The sequence below is a fragment of the Eucalyptus grandis genome, chromosome 11 (genome assembly GCF_016545825.1).
Source record: "Eucalyptus grandis isolate ANBG69807.140 chromosome 11, ASM1654582v1, whole genome shotgun sequence".
Classification (NCBI taxonomy): Eukaryota; Viridiplantae; Streptophyta; class Magnoliopsida; order Myrtales; family Myrtaceae; genus Eucalyptus; species Eucalyptus grandis.
In genome coordinates this window covers 49792879-49809736 of record NC_052622.1, presented here as the reverse complement: position 1 = coordinate 49809736, position 16858 = coordinate 49792879, and the positions used below count along the sequence as shown (strand labels likewise).

The 16858-nt window shown below is 41.2% G+C and overlaps 1 protein-coding gene across 1 annotated transcript; it reads left to right on the top strand.

The window, feature by feature from the left end:
* The first annotated feature begins 2677 nt into the window (after positions 1-2677).
* LOC104426873 (probable pectate lyase 8) lies at positions 2678-7767 on the top strand. Its single transcript, XM_010040050.3, has 7 exons — positions 2678-2891; positions 3199-3255; positions 3987-4052; positions 6064-6706; positions 6810-6913; positions 7013-7151; positions 7250-7767. Exons 1-7 carry the CDS (start codon positions 2788-2790, stop codon positions 7469-7471), a joined length of 1335 nt encoding a protein of 444 aa, XP_010038352.2. The 5' UTR covers positions 2678-2787; the 3' UTR covers positions 7472-7767.
* Positions 7768-16858: the final 9091 nt, after the last annotated feature.

Below are 16858 nucleotides of genomic sequence, written 5' to 3'. Positions count from 1 at the left end.
TTCTTCTCCGTGCTCCTCTAATTTGACCAATCTCGCATTCTCCTCGTTATTTAATTCTCAGCCCCTATTTCATCACTTTTCCTCTTTTTATTGTTATAAAAAAACAGATGCGAGATACGTGGTATTTTCAGGAGAAGCTTGTCGGGTCGGATGCGTAAACCTGAAATCACTGCCCTGAGTACGGAAAATAATAATTAGGGTATTGACCAGAGCATTTCATCAGTTGATAAAACGAAGTAAATTACCTTAATTGAGCTTTGTCAGGGAGCATAGCATGTGATGTCTGTCTATTGCAGAATATTTTAAATAGGAAATAGTTCAGGAAAATACTCTGAAAATAGGACAGACTGGCGGATATTCACTAAGGGGTACGTTTCCGTGCCCTTTACAAGAAGCATTATTCTCTTGTTGAATCACATTGGATTATTAAATATTCCAAGAAAAATAACTCTATAATAACGTTCTGAGTTTTTGTTGTCACAGATTTGATATAGAGGTGTACAATAGGATCTATGTAGATATGAATATTTGTTTTCCTCACTTTGAATGTGGATATGAATCGCCACACTTAATTATTTTCCTTAGAATTATAGCGAAGAGCGAGAATATGTGTATCATGGTAATTCTGGTTAGTTTTCCTGGGATTATTTGGTGGGTGTTGTCATGTGCCCAAAGGTTTGGAACGTGAGCTTTTGTCTGCAAAAGTTAGAAAATTAGGATGGTGAAAAAAACAAATTCGGCACATGCGACTAGATTTAGCTTGAATTCTTGCATAAACAAGTGGAAATTCCTTAATCTCTATGAGCGATTTTCGATTCTATGAAATCGAATTTAAGATCTTTTGAGTAGACAATCAGAATATGAGATTGTTTGCACTTAGTGAGACGAAAAATCACACCTATGGTCCTTACCAAAAAAAGAAAAAATCGCACCTATGTTGTGCTCCCAATCCAAACAAACATCACGAACGCCTGTTTCGTCCAACTGATCGTAGTCGTACAGCAATTGGCCAGGAAAGAGGACGTGCTCTACCGATGCATGCTACGAAGCTTTCCGTTCTTAGGACTTCACCACCCGACCCCTGTCGGTCAGCAATTCTCCCTAGCGCGCGTTTTCCGGGGAAAGAAAACTTTAGAAAAGGACGAGCAAATCATGGGTATAGCCGAGGCTCTCTCATGCTCTCTCCTCACAAATCGCTCCTAAACTCATGGTCAGATGAAGACTAGGATTGGACCAGAGGTCATATGTCTGTCTCTTGTGGAGTGGGTTACAGCTCGACTATCTACATAAGTCAAGAGCATGAATTTAATTGAGTCGTGAGGTTTGCAAGATTTTCCTAAGACTTTCAAGTAGCCTAATTTATGCGCTTGTGTCCTTGGATTATAAAAAAAGATAAAGAAAATAAAAGAAACATAGAGTTTGGCCAATGTAAGAACGAGGAGATGTAGATGAGGAGGCATGAGCAAACCTAGGTAAATTGCGTGGTCTTGACTTGCCAAATGGCGTGCATTTCAAGTAATGTCCGTCGAGCTTTTAATTGCAAGATTCAATTTCTTCTTTTCAGACAAGGCAGAAGTCTGAGAAAAGGGCATGAAAAGAGGGGGCAAAGAACGGAAGACCAAGAGATCACGTTTTAAAGGAACAAATCTAGGAAAAGTATTTTGACCAGGGGAAGTCAGTAACTTTTGATTGCAATATTAGTGCTTGCTTAGGTTAAATGTCCATCCCTATGAAAAGCACTTGTAGACTTACCCTTTAGATGGTCACCTTGCCGCATTCGCAAAGTTAAACGAAACCAAGAATTATGGTAATCTACCCAATTAATCTGATCACCATCTAAAACATACATATATGAGATTAGATGCACAAAAATTTGAACATTATTCGATTAGGTTGGGATCCGTGCGAATTCCATTGATAAAATGGTAATTGGGTTCCTCATGATCACCTAATCTTAAATCAGCTCTAAGTTTTTTTAGATGCTTTATGATATTTTAAGGTACTTTAAGTTTGACCGAAGTCCTCTTTCGTTCTTATTTCCAAAAGGTTCTATTGCTCGTTTGTATTGTTGGACATGCTTATATTAAAGGTAAACGTCAACTCAATCAAAACAAATTATTGAACGAGATCCTCTCGTCGTGTCATGGTCCATTCGTATGGGACTCGGACAAGCACTAGTTCGCGAATCAATCCAATGTTTAATATTAGCCTTGTCAGTTCAATTACCGCATGATTAAGAAGTAAGAACCTACACTGGGGTCACGTGCTGACGTGGACTGGTGGTCCCGCCCCCTCCCTCGGCCCGTTGAGCCCTGACCGGACAGCGTTCGGCACATGAGCGACCGACGCACCACGTGGAAGGAGTTAAAAGCCATCTCTAGAGAGAGAAACATGTGATTCGGTGAGAGAGAGAAAGAGACCGGCAGTTAGCGGCGGTTAGTGGGGGGAGGTAAAAAATAAAAATAGAAATGGGGTGGTGGTTAAATCAAAACCCGTGGGGAGCGGGGGCGGGAGGGCACTGGGGTTACCTCATTTAACCATGGTTAGTCTCTCCGCTTTAACAGTTTCGGTTTTTTTTTTTTTTTTTTTTGTTTATTTTTTCTCTGCCCAATTTCGACGTGATTTCCCTATAAAGTGTTCCATCGGAGCTTCTTCTTTGACTCCACTTCCACTCTCTCTCTCTCTCTCTCTCTCTCTTCCCCCTTCGGAACAGAGCACGGCCACGGTTCGCGCAAACTTCTGGTTTCAGGAGCTAGCGAGATCGAGATCGAGATCGAGCAATCGACAATGCCAGCGTCTCCGAGATGGCTGTCCGTCAGCTTCGCGGCGTTCCTGGTGCTGCTCGTGTGTGCGGGTGGCGGAGCGAGCGGCAGGGAGCTCTCGGGATCGAAGTAAGCTCGGAGTCGACGCTCTATCTCGTTTCTGTGATTCTTAGTGCTCTGTTTTGGGAGTGAATCGTCTTGAAAGTAACTGGCATTGTGATTTCGCCGGCGAACTCAGCCGTTCTCCGCGTTCTCAATGCGTTCGTTATCATCAGCATGCATTGCTCCTCTCTGATTTGATAGCTAAAACCTCTCGATTTCGTGCATGTTAATGGAGCTTCATATGATCAGGTGTTTTCGTTTGCGTTGTCGTCGATGGCATGACATGCGACCTTCAGTTCTCAGTCTGGTTTCTGCATCATGTGCGCTCTTGTAGGATCGAAGAGCAGACCGGGGAGCTGCAGGGCGTGAAGAACTCATCAATGGCGGGCAGGTCAGTGCAGTAACTACTCTCCGTTAATTCAAACAGTGACTTCTATCTGCTGGATTTACACCGTCCACTCGGATGACGCGAATAATAAATTTCTGGCCATTTCCATTTTCAGCTTTCTTTCTGACACGAACGAAATACATTAGATTAGCTCATTGTGCAAATGATTTAGTCACTTACAAAACAACTGAACCAGAAAAAAAGATTATCTTCTCGTGATTTTCGTATTGCATGCGTTCAACGGAATCTTTAATACGATCTAGATAGTTAATTCCGTTATCATTACCCCCACCCTCGAGAAAAGGTTCATGTGAAACCGTTCCCCGTTCAGATCTATATCACTTTCGTTGACCCTGACCTTTGACATGCGAGCAGAAGTTTTCCCGGGACCAAAATGCCCCTCTCTGCTCCCCTTCTCTCGTGCTTCGCGTTCGCCAATTCTCTGCACCAATCACGGTGCAATACCCAAAACGAGAAAACGAGAATTCTTACTTTTCCTCTGTTAGTACATTTTGCTGATCTTGCTGAAGCATCATGCACTCGCCGATGTCCTTTCAAGCCTGAAGATATTCGGGCACTCTAGTGAAAATGACAACAGAATCTTTTAAGTTGGGTAGATCAGACCATCAGGAATACACAGCAGGCCGTTAGTCCATTTGGTTTCTCTTGGAAATTAATTGCTTTTCTCGATGTTACCACTTTCTGGTCCATGACATTTCCGGCGTGCCTTTCAGGATCAGCGTTGAACGGAACGAGCACGCAGTCGATGACCCGGAGGAAGTAGCTTCAATGGTTGATATGTGAGTCTCTCTGTCCCTCTCTCTCTTTGTCTCTCTTTAATTGGAGTATCTTTGCGCAAGCCTGAGCAGGATTAAGTTATTCCTTGTGCACACTCTCGCTCGTCATGTGATTGCATTTAATTAAAAAAGAGTCCTCCTTCCGCCCCCCCTTTATGATAATTGAGATGGCATGAGAGAATAATGATCACATGACCCGTCCAGCGAACCGAGACAAACCAATAAAAGCTCCTTCCTTGCACCATTTCATCTCTCTCTCTCTCTCCCCACTTCAGGATCCTGTCAAACGTCGTCGGTTTCTTCAATTCCTGCTCGAGACTGAGTAGAAAAGTGGGGCCACCCTTTCCTTAGCAATAGGTCCGATTCGACCATCGCCCTCTCTGTACATAAGCCGAAAAGCAAGACGGTGAATCCTAATCCACCCTGCTAGAGATCAAACCTATACTTTTGCCTATTTCGCAATGCGTTTGGAGATTGGTCCCTTTCCATGTGGGTTGTAAAAATACTTGGATATCAATGTTTTGGTTCTACCTTCGACATTCGATTATGACCACTCTGGGATGGGAAATGAAGGTTCTTATTTAGCAATAATAGTTGGTGTACTTGAGTCCTCAAATTAAATATCATGTGAGATCTATAGTGTTTGAAGATTGATTTAGGTCTGTCGAGTGCACCATAAAAATTTTATGGTTGTAGCTTATGGTCCTCCCTGAATAATTTGGAATGTCAAGAAAAAATAAAAAATCTGTAGCTACTCGATCTGAAAGCCTCGAGACCACTGTCTCGACCAGTCGAGCGACTACTTTTGTTATTGTTTATGACTACAGTCACCGACCTTTCCCTATCCCCCGTACAATTCCTGGATTCTTTAACCGTCAATACTAGTATAAAACGATATATTAGAATATTGTCCCCAAAGATCACCTATCACGCCTGTCCCAAGAATCGGAGAGGAACCAAAACACCCCCATGTTCTCTGCCAATCTTTGTTGGCCAGCTCGCTTATCCACATGCCCAGGTCGCAAGATCCGCTGATCACGCATTTATTTATAGGTGATTAAGCGTCTTTTTCGACAGTTTATCCAAGTCAAGTACTTCCCTAACCTCCTTTAAATTCCCATAACCATTTTTTTGCGCCATTAGGCTCCTCCGTCTTTTTCGACAGCTTTAAGCTTTCTCGCTGGAACTTGCACATCCTGGACCAAGGCAAAGGTTACCCTTTCTAACATTTTTCAGTGGGTAATTCTCGAATCCTGCAGGCTCGTCGTCGTCGATAAGTGTTTGCTATCTAGCAATAAATGTTATCCTGTATATCCCTTTTCATGGCTTCATCCTAGTATCGTAAGACAGAGCTATCATGAATCCGTGGCCTCGCCCAGAAGCCACGTGGCACAAAACATCCCAAAAGACAGATCATAGATCTGGCTGGCTAGCAGTCTTTTAAACACCATCTCGCGGCCCTACCATAACGCAATCTCAGCCGAGTCCTACCACGAACGCACGAGCTGGCACGCTGTCTAAATGCCGGATCCACCGACACGCCCTCGTGTCGCAAATCATGGCATTAATTGATTTGCCGCAGAATTCACGGATTCTCTGCTTTGACTTGTCCGTAACACAAACCGTATCATTCCGTATTGCCCCCATCCCGCGCATTTATACTCCCCATGACCCAATTCCCCATGACCCACTCCCGCAAACGTAGGACCAGCCCTTATTAACTCCCCCCCCGTCGGTGAAATTTAATAAAAGCTTTAGAGTCGTGTCATCAGATCACATGCTCAATCTCTAACTTTGATGTGATTAGAGTAAAAGAATAGTAAAAGAAGAAAAGGTACAAGACATGAATTTCTATTGTCAATTTGACATGACCCCCTTGGATGGAACGTAAATGTCAACCATCCTTGGGAATGTGCAGAGTTTCTACATTAGCAGTACCCGGATTGATGAAAGAATCACACTGACTTTATCTACCGCGTAATTGGATTAATGATCTCTCCCTCACATTTCTCAGGAGCATCCGGAACAGCACGGCGAGGAGGAACCTCGGATTCTTCTCTTGTGGGACCGGGAACCCAATTGATGATTGTTGGCGGTGCGACCCGAAGTGGTACCTCCGTCGGAAACGCCTGGCCGACTGTGCCATTGGTTTCGGGCGCAATGCCGTCGGGGGTCGGGACGGCAAGTACTATGTGGTGAGTGACCCGGGTGATGACGACCCGGTCAACCCACGGCCCGGCACGCTCCGCCATGCGGTCATCCAGGACAGGCCCCTGTGGATAGTGTTCAAGAGAGACATGGTGATCACCCTGAAGCAAGAACTCCTCATGAACAGCTTTAAGACGATTGACGGGCGCGGGGCCAACGTGCACATCGCTAATGGGGCCTGCATTACGATTCAATACATCACTAATGTCATCATCCACGGTGTTCATGTTCACGACTGCAAGTCCACCGGCAACGCCATGGTTCGAAGCTCGCCTTCGCATTACGGGTGGAGGACGATGGCTGACGGGGACGGCATTTCCCTTTTTGGTGCGAGCCACGTTTGGATCGACCACAATTCTCTCAGCAACTGCGCCGACGGCCTTATCGATGCTATTATGGGCTCAACTGCTATTACAATCTCCAACAACTATTTCACGCATCACAATGAGGTGAATCCACAAACTAAATCCTCCCGTAATTGTATTAAATGAGGACAAAATAGTTATGATCAAAAGGGAGATTCCTGAACGAATTTGGTACTTCTGAAAACAGGTGATGCTACTAGGTCATAGTGATTCTTATGTAAAAGACAAGACCATGCAAGTGACCATTGCCTACAATCATTTTGGAGAAGGGCTCATCCAAAGAATGCCCAGGTACTGACTCTTTCGATGAATCTAACCATTGACTTGTGTCCCTGAAACTTGCCATCGGCTATTGATTGCTAACTTGATATGCTCTGCACCATTTTTCAGATGTAGACACGGGTACTTCCATGTGGTGAACAATGACTATACGCACTGGGAGATGTACGCAATAGGCGGGAGCGCCGAGCCCACCATCAACAGCCAGGGCAATCGGTACCTTGCTCCCACAAACCCCTTCGCCAAGGAGGTAAGGAAATTAGAAACAAGTTGCACAGTTCATGCTTTCAAAGGAAGTCGTTGTCCTCTAAGGAGCAGGCTATGAATTACTAAAACATGTTTTATCAGGTGACAAAGAGAGTCGAAACATCGACAAGCATGTGGAAGAGCTGGAACTGGAGATCAGAAGGAGATCTCATGTTGAACGGAGCATTCTTCACACCCTCGGGAGCTGGAGCCGGAGTCGGCTATTCCCGGGCTTCAAGCTTAGGGGCTAAATCTTCTTCCTTAGTCGGTCCACTGACGTCCGACTCTGGAGTGCTTGTTTGCCGCCGGGGCCGTGCGTGCTAGTCCCCAATCACGACAAGTTAATGGAGAGACAGAAGCAGAAGAAATACAGAGGACTGAAGAACTAGCTCAGTTCTTTCTTCTCTCTCTCAGCCTTAATACACTGGCCAGGGCAGTCAATATTACATCTGCCACGTTGAATTACTTTCCTTCTTCTTTGTTTGCGTATAGTGGGATGATTATTGGAGAGAAGTGTACATTTTCATCGCGGTGTGCCATTTGTATAAAAAGATTTGTACACTCAGTTTCAATGTCATTGGTCGACCTCGGCCTGAGTTTGGGCGCCGACGGGTTGTTCACTTCCCTGACTTTTGCCCTCTATTTATGCAAAGTGAAATCGCCAAAATCCGACAAGTGCCGAGCAGGATGAAGCCGAAGGTTTCGGTTTATTTATCTCCTATTGGAGCGAACGAAACGAAAACTAACGTCAGAATATGATGTCGTGCCTAACGCATAAACAGTGATGGACTGAGCCCAAAAGCAATAATACAATCATGCAATAAGCCCCGAGCATCTTTGATCTTTTGGTGTACAGTTTCTAGTTTGCGGACTCTGCGTGCGAATCTTCAAAAGCAACCAAAAGGCGAACCTGGCAGGAAACCTCGCTACTCGTTAAAGGCTCTACAAAGGAGCAATTAATCTTTTATGAAAATTTATAGAGACAAAAAGAGTCCAAGAGAAAAAGGAATTAAGGCTTAGAGCTCCGGAAAGTAGGTTTTTCAGTTCCGCATCCAATTGAGTTACGGCAAAAGTGGACATGATTGTACATCGACAAGCAACAAGAAGTGATTGTTATTTAAGAGTTAAATTGTGGCAAAAATCTTTTGAAAAGTGTCATCATCATCAATTGTGGCAATCATGTTATTTAGGCTCTGTTTCAAAGAAATGTTTGTTGGATTTTTCGGTGTTCGTTTTACAAAATATGAACTGATGCGAGAAAACATTTTCTATCAATGGATTTTTTTTTTAAATATGAATTTTTTTTCTGCTTTTCAAGAATGGGGAAACATTTTTCTAACTCTCTCTCTCTTATCTCACAACTTTGCTATCCCCCTCTTCTTTCTCTTTTTCCTCTTTCTTTCTTTCTTTGTTTTTTTTCTCCTTCTTTCGGCCCAGTTGTTGGCCACAACAAACCCTCAAGCTCATTGGCCTTGAGACTTGACAGAGGCTCGTGCTGGAGTTTGGCGAGCCTCCACCACTCCTTTGGCCAATCGTCGGCTGTCATCATGGCTAGTGATTGACCAAAGAAGAAGGAGGAAAAAAGGAAAAAGAAAAAAAAAAAAGAAAAGTTAAAATAAATAGTTAAAATTGGATTTTTTTAAAGAAATTAAAAAATCATTAAAATGAGTGTACAAAGAAAAATCAAATTGAAGTATTTTAAAGTTCTTTTTAAGTTTTTGCCCAATGTCTGTAAACTATTGTCAATTTCTTGGAAAATTGTTTTGTGAAATCATTTTCTAGAAATACCACATTTTCCGTGAAACTGAGTCTTAGTGATAAAGTGTTTTTTTTCATCTATTGATAGCTCATTTAATCTTTTGTTTACCTTACAATATTTTGAAAAATGTCCTCTTTTTCCGCAATTGTAACATTTGATATCTTTGTTATTTTTTCCTTAGATTTTTTGCTTATGTTTATTATTTTTATCTTAGTGCGATTTGGTCTTGTGATAATTCTTAAATTTCCTTTTTCGTAAATTAGGAGAACAATCTCCTTTGCACTTTGATTTTGTCGGTTCAATACATAAAGGATCATATTGGGCACAAAGGCCCCCTTTGGTTTTTAGCATTTTAAATGGGTTATGGAACTCTAAAGTTCATTGGCCAAATGAAAATAACGTTTGGTTCATTCTTTGCTCAACTTTAGGAAAATACAATTACATTTCCAAAGAGCTTTAAGGGCCTTTAACCCAAAGTAAGTTTAGAGGTCTTTTGGAGGATGCAAGTGTGACATCCCGATTTTCCGATTCTATTTTCAATAAATTGAGACGGGCATTTCGTTGGCACGCATATAGTTCTTTTCCTTGAGTCGGCCACTCATGTGAAAGCTAGTCTATCGGGTGAAGCTGTTAAGAGTTTCTAATGCATCAGACTCGAGAATTTGACCAGGAAGCGATCTTTCGACCGAGTTGATCTGCAAGGGTCATTACGGCACAATTAAAATCGATTAGAGATCGGAGATAGGTCGACTCAACAGAGGCATGTGATCAGGTGTGGGTGATTCCACTGAGATCGCACAATTCTTGTCGATCGCAAGCCTTTGGACCAACTTTTCGTCGATTGGGTACCTTGTGTTCGTATTTGAAACCTTGAGATTTCCCCGACAACCGAAAGTCGCAAATGTTTTAAAGATGTACATTGTGGCTTGAGATGATCAACCATAGGTCAAATGCATGAAAATTTCTAAAGGCTACCTGGTAGGTTGGGCCGCGCTAGTATCGTACCAAAGTGAAATTAACCGTGAAATGAGATCGAATTCGAAATTGGAAGTCTGGGTGTGTCACAAATCGTTTTAGGATCATTAATTCATTTTCGGAAGATTTTTCATGCAAGCGAGTTTTCGGCAAATTAATCAAGGTATGGCTAATTTGGCTCGAGAAATTAGTAGGCCCGCTTTTGGTCGCGCTTTTGGGACTTAAGTTGATTCTATGGACAAGTGAAATGTGAATTGAAGTGTGGTGATGTTAGATTAATTTTATGATCTTCAATTTGATTCATTAGAAGAGAATCGTGAAATGAAGAATTGGTTGTACATGGTGGATTTCCCATGGCGGAAATTGCAAAGTGAACCTATTGGAATAAGGTTGTGGGAGATAGTGGAGTATGATGTCATGAGGTCATGGTGGGCCTTTTTGTGGATTAAAGGAAAAGAAAAAGAAAAAGAAAAGGGCCCCCCCCTTCTCTCTCCTCCCTCTCTTCTTCCTCCTCCCGTCGGCTCCCTCTCTCCCCGATTTCTTCTTGCCGTTTGAAACCCAGCACCAGCGAAGCCGGAGAAGCCGCCGGACCTCACGCCTTTGCCCGTCCGCTCGTCGTCGCCGCCGCCAAGCTGCTCGCCGGCCGCGCCACCGTCGCCCGCTCTCCTGCGCAACCGACCAGCTCGCCGCTCCGCCTCAGCCCATTTCCCCAGCAGATCTGAGTTCTCGTGCAGCAACTGACCGGGACCAGCCGAGCTCGCCGCCGCAGAGGCAACCGGAGCTGAAGTCGTCGCCGTCGAGTGCCGCCCGCGCGTCTCCGCCTTCAGCCGTGTCGTCCCTGGTTTGGCCGACATCCCGAGCTGCTGTCCAGCTCGTGCAGGAATCGCCGGAGTTCCCTCCGCCGCCTCTAGCCACCGTGAGACCCCGCCGTTGGCCGCCCGAGCTTCCGCCCCTCTCCCTCGCCGTTCCTCCGCCCGATTAGGCTCGGATCAGCCCTCCTCCGCCCATGATCAGAAGCTGCAGAAAATGGGTATGGCAGCCCATGTTGGCTCGTTTTGGTCGCCTTCCCAAGCCCGGATGCTCAGCCCGCTTTGAGGAAAGTCGATCCTCGCGTCGTACCCGTCGTTTTGGTCCGCTCGGCTCGTTAATCCGGTGAGTTTAACTCACTAAACCTTGATCGGTTAATGATGCCCTAAGTGTGCTTAGCCTAAGTTAAGTAAGCTTAGTTGGTTAAATTAGTTTATTTGGTTGATGATTAGATTATGGTGTTTAATTAAGTTAAAGTGTGTTTAGTTTAAAGTTAAGTATGTTTATTTTTAATATAAAGTCTTGATGTGACATAATAGGGTTTTAATTTTGAATTATTTAATTGCTTCGAAATTCTGGAAATTTATAATATTATATTAATTCCGAAATTATTAAATATTATTAAAAAAATCAGAAAAATTATTTTGACTCGGTTCTTTCAGAATTTCGTCCAGTCGCTACAGTGCGGTGCATTCGGATTTTGAAATTGATGATTGGATATTATAAATTGAGTGTGGATTTCAAAACTATGGATATTATTATTTAATTAATTTTCGGAATAAATTTAATTATCTATTAAATTCCGAAAATTTTCATTGGAACCTTATTTGCTCAGAATTTCGTGCCGATCGCTGTTGTGCATTTAGAATTTGAATTTGATGAATGGATGTGGCGAATTGAGTGTTGATTGTGATAAATATGGATTCTTTATAAAATTCTAAGTGTGGAAATTGATGGGCGATTGGCCGTGATATGCCACCTATTAGAGGTCGCGCCCAGTGGGGCCGTTATATGCCACCTATTAGAGGTCGCGCCCAGTGGGGCCGTGATATGCCACCTATTAGAGGCCGCGCACAGTGGAGCCGTGATGCCACTGATTCTAATTTTGCCGAGTGGGCCGTGATTGAGAGCAATGATTGATTTGTTGGAATGACATGTAATCGGCCGAGTCGATTGATCGCTGAGACGATCCAAGTGGTTAAATTGTTTTGATAATGTGATTTGAGCCATGGTTGTTTGGTTATCATAATTGTACGTGGTTGAATTATATAAATTGTGCTAACCTGCAAATGAAGGCTGAGGCGAGGTAAGTCTTCTGTGTGATGTGGCTAGGCCACCCGGGGTGTATTTTCTTTCTAATAGGGGTTTAGGAGGTTGAACTTGCTGAGACATCGTCTCATCCCGGTTGTGGGATTAAAATTTCGAGTCCCCGGTGGACGGAGGGCCGATAGCTTTGGTTGACCTTGAGGAGTTGCAGATGTGAAGTCATAAGGGTTGGAGAGCGTGTCCTGCTAGTTGGTTGTAGGATAGTTCCCCTTTTGTCGAGCTGGTCTATTTTGTAGAAAGTCCAGTGTTGTATTTAAACCCTTTGTGTTTGTAAATGAGTGTTTGGTATTGTGATTGATTGCCTGCTTTTCTATCCCAAGTTAAATGTTGTCAGGGGATTTGTTTCGCTTCTGCATGCGTAAATAAATGAATGGGTTGACGACATATCCTGAGAATGTCGCATTTTTGATCGACCGTAGTGGGATGTGCGCACGCTCGGGGTTCGGGGCGTGACAGCAAGTCTTGGTCTCATCACTATTTATCTTGTCCATGGTTTGGATGGAGAAGCCAAATGGAGGCCGACGATCACCAGCCAAGGGGTAGCGTGCAATGGCGACTGTTGCATGGGGATTGCAACCACTTAGTGACAACCGCTTGAGGTCAGGCATCACTTGGGTCACGCAACTTAGGTGATGCTTGAGGTCAAGCGACCTTAGATAGAGTTGTTCGGTGATCAAATCTGGTCGGTAGGTGACCTCCACTAAAAAATATTTAAAACTTTTTTAGAAAATTTAGTGAAATTCATTTGCAAAATGTAGTTTTTACTGAGCAACATTTCAATCAAAGTTGTTTCCCAATTTACTTTAAAATTACAATTTACCAAACGTTATTTGTATTTCGAAAAACCTCTTTAATCCAAAGGTATTTACATTTTTCCAAGAACATTTCCCCAAAGCCAAACCAAATGGGGCCAAAAATCATCTAGGCTGCGTTTGGTCAATCGGATAAAACTATGATAGGATATGTTTTATCATATTCCGTGTTTGGTAGCTGTCTAGGATATAATAAGATCGGATATAGAAGGGATATAAATCGAATAAAAAAATCTAAGGGAAGTGGGATAAGGTTGGATATGATTTCTTTTATCCGAAACATAAAACCCCATGCTTTTTTTCTTTCTCCATCATTTACCCACAAATGACTCTAACTCATCTCTGTTTCCAAAGTATCGACGTTGAAGCCTTCTCCTCAATAGCTCTCCAATTCACATTGACATTCTACGAAAGCGACGAATTTTCGAAGGTAAATAATTATGCCATAAGGTTGGTTGTGGATTGTTTTCCGGTTTCATCTATGTTTCGGCTTACGTAGGTCAAAATTGTAGTTCTATTGGTTTTTTTGCTGGTTGATTGGAGATCATGTCCTTGGAAGTGAAATTTTAATAGTCCATCTATTTTAGCATTTGGCGTAGCACAAGGTGGGCACGTCGACAGGGCGGGGCGGGATGGTCTTTAGAAATCCTTGATTGGAGATCGTATTCTTTCTGTTTTTGTGCAAAATATTTGATATCTTCAACGTGAATTGTTTGTTCTTGGTTCGGTTCTTCGATACCCATAAATCGTTTGATCGATATTTGATCAAAAGCAACAAATTTGTTATCTGGGTATGCTTGGAAGTTTAACTCAACAAGGTCATAGCTCAGATGTCTCGATCTCCTATTTTTCCGGCTTTTAACTCGGATCATGGCTTTTGGAAATATGATGACATCGCGTTTCGTGAACATTGATTTTGACGTTCGAAAAAGGAAGGAGAATCGATCATCGATTCGAACCCCCTTTGATTGAGTTTGACTATTGTGATCTTCGGGACAATGAACCCAGATATCAGGGCGGCGAACGGATGCAAACCAAGATGATGTTTGTTTCCAACTTTTCAATGCGAAATCTATCGTGTGGCTTTGAAAAACAGCCGAAGCAAGTCCATGAGATCAAGGATTTTCTCCTTACCGCAAGGAGAAATGAGAACCTCCTTGAAATTTACTGATTTGAAAAAAAGATATTATTTTATACATTTTTTCTATTATCTAACTTATTAATTTGTACTTGTCTAATGTTATTTTTTTTTCATTATAAATGGATCACGATAATAGAGAGGAAATTTTCACCATTCTTATATTAGAGGAGATGAGCCTCCAAATGTTGCTTTTGTGTATGATGTATATGTTAGTAGTGTCCACTGCTGCTGAAAGGCACTACCACAATGAACTTTGGACTTTATGCTTTGTTCTAATTGGGCATTTGTTTGATTTGGTATTTGACCTATAACAAAATGGAAACAAATGAAAAAATTGTAAGAAATAAAAAGAATTCATGTTTCAAAGTGAATATATTGAAATTTGAGGTTATTCTAAAAACGTTTGATGTTGAAGAGGGTAACCAAAAGATTATTTCAAAGAAACGGAAAAAATTATTACGATGCATAATTATGAAATTCGATGAGAATCTGTTAATTTGAAAAAGATATATTGTTTTGGATGATTTTGTGAATATTAAACTTGCAAATTTGTACTTGCCTAATGTTATTGTTTTTAAAATATCCGAACTTAAATCCGTAGTTTACCAAACGATAAATTAGATAAGATATGATGATATCTGACTTTAAATCCGTAGTTCACTAAACAGTGGATATGATATGATGATTTCTTATCCTATTCTATCAAGTCCTATCCCATTTAGAAATCCAGATAACCAAACGCAGCCCTAAATCTTTATGGTCAGCGATTGTTCTTTGCTAAGTTGTCGATTTAATTTGATAGTATGTCTATAAACCTATGATTTAGGTGAATTTGACCATCATATTCTTCCCTAAGTTTTTCACGGACTTAGTCTTCTCTTAGTCGGGGTAATTTTGTTAATTTTTTTTTCCAAAAGGTTAATTACATTATGTTCTAGATCTTTGTATTCCCTAATTCTTCCTAGGGATTTACATTTCATGTTTCATAAAAGGTCTTGGTTTCCTTCTCTCATGTGTGAAGATCTCCTATAAAGCGTTGGGATATAGAAAATATGAGTATACTAACATCATCTTGGATGGTTTGTCCATTTTTAGTCCTTAATATGTTGGTCATATTCATCTATTTTATATGAATTTAATCTATGAGCTTTTTGTTCATCAGATAAATAATCATCCTACCAACCTTTGAGTTAGTTAGTAAACCCAATCACTAAAAGATTAATAATAGCATAGTCAGAAATATCTTGTTGAGTTTTATAAGTATTAATTACCATAACCATTCGATTTAATGTATTAGTATATTACTTTCAGCAACACTATCTTTATTTGACTTATAAATGGTGTCAAGAGAATACTAATTTTGAATTTTTTATGACGATTCTTCTAGAGCTATGTCAGGGGTGTGGCCCTAGCATAGTGAATTTTTTGTGGGTTTCTCCATGTGAGTTTGTTTACCTTGGGGATGAATTCATTATCAAATTCCTCATTAGGCTTTTCAAGGACTTTTACTTGATATGGAGTGTCATTTATGACAAATCACCTTAGCTTGGAAGTTTCTTCTATGTTAGGTCCTTGATGGTAGGAGCATCAGTTATGGGTAATTTGCCTAGAGATTTCTTCCTATTTTTTTTATCGCTTTAGCAAATTCTGGACTAAGGATTTAAGGGAATTCGAATGTCTTAAAAAATGGAGATAGAAAAGTTTTGGTCTTGATCTTTAGGAAGAAAATGATTGAAGTGATGATTCTATTCTATTTAATTGATTGCCAATGATATGAAGACATTGATTTAGGTAATTATTTTGTTGTATTATTTATATGCTACTAGGCTCATTACTTTCAGTTGTTATTTTAAAAGGAGTAACTATTACATTACCATCCCTATGTTGGAAAATAACCTTCCTTAAAGAAAGATGGTTAGATCCTATGGTTTGACCATAATCTAATTTCCACCTATATATGTGACCTAGTACATAGATTTCTTTTGATTGAAGGAAATGTTCTTCAAACCAATCAAAGAAATATATGTGAGTTTCATGTTTGCGCACGTAATCATAATAATTTTCTTTGATTTCTTTGGTGTGATCTTGAAAAGTGTTTATCAAATTATTGTCTTATTTCTTCATTTTCTCTTGAGTAGATTCTTGATTTAAGAATTTTAGATTAGGTTCAAAATCTTTTTCAAGAGCTAAGTACTTCAGGATCTACTAATTGGGAATAGGTAGGAGAATGACATGGGGATTCAGAGTTTTCTTATTCAGGTTGGTCATGTTGATAAACAGGAAATACTAGATCTATTATCAAGACCACTAATATTTGTCACTAAGGGGTTGTTATCTTGGTTGATGGTTGTTTCAAGGTTAGAAGCGCTATTTTGATTTCTAGGAGGGAGAGTAATAATAGGAGGAAGATTTGGGTGGTATCAGCTGAGCTATGTGATGTGGACAAGGGAATTGACCGTAAGTCAAATGACTCAATCGGATATTGAATGATTACTTTTCCCGTTGAATGTTGTATCATATTGATTATATTTGAATTTCGAACCATTTGCTGGGGAACTTGGTTTTCTAATTCCCATTTGCCGGGGATGATTTTATAATTTTGCTCCGCCTTTTTTTGACTCGAAGTTGGCTACCTCAAACTAGGTTAAATAGATTATACGAGTGCCTATATATAGCCGAAGCAATACCGGTAAGATCCCAGGGGAAGTCAATTTTCTTTAGTTTCCCCATTTGCTGAGCTTGGACCGACTCCAAGGAATTTATTCCTCGTCTTGTTTCTGACCAAAGTCAGACTTTACAAGGAATGATCAAAGCCCAACCCACCATATTTGAGTATGCTGAAAAATACTAGTCAAATTTTTGGACGCATTTTCAAGTCGAGTTTGTTCATA

Bases quoted from the DNA above. Each gene is read 5' to 3' on its own strand.
- LOC104426873 (XM_010040050.3), top strand. From the start codon at position 2,788: ATGCCAGCGTCTCCGAGATGGCTGTCCGTCAGCTTCGCGGCGTTCCTG. The intron at 3,256-3,986 runs GTCAGTGCAGTA...CGTGCCTTTCAG, and splicing joins AACTCATCAATGGCGGGCAG to GATCAGCGTTGAACGGAACG. The intron at 6,707-6,809 runs GTGAATCCACAA...TTCTGAAAACAG, and splicing joins ATTTCACGCATCACAATGAG to GTGATGCTACTAGGTCATAG.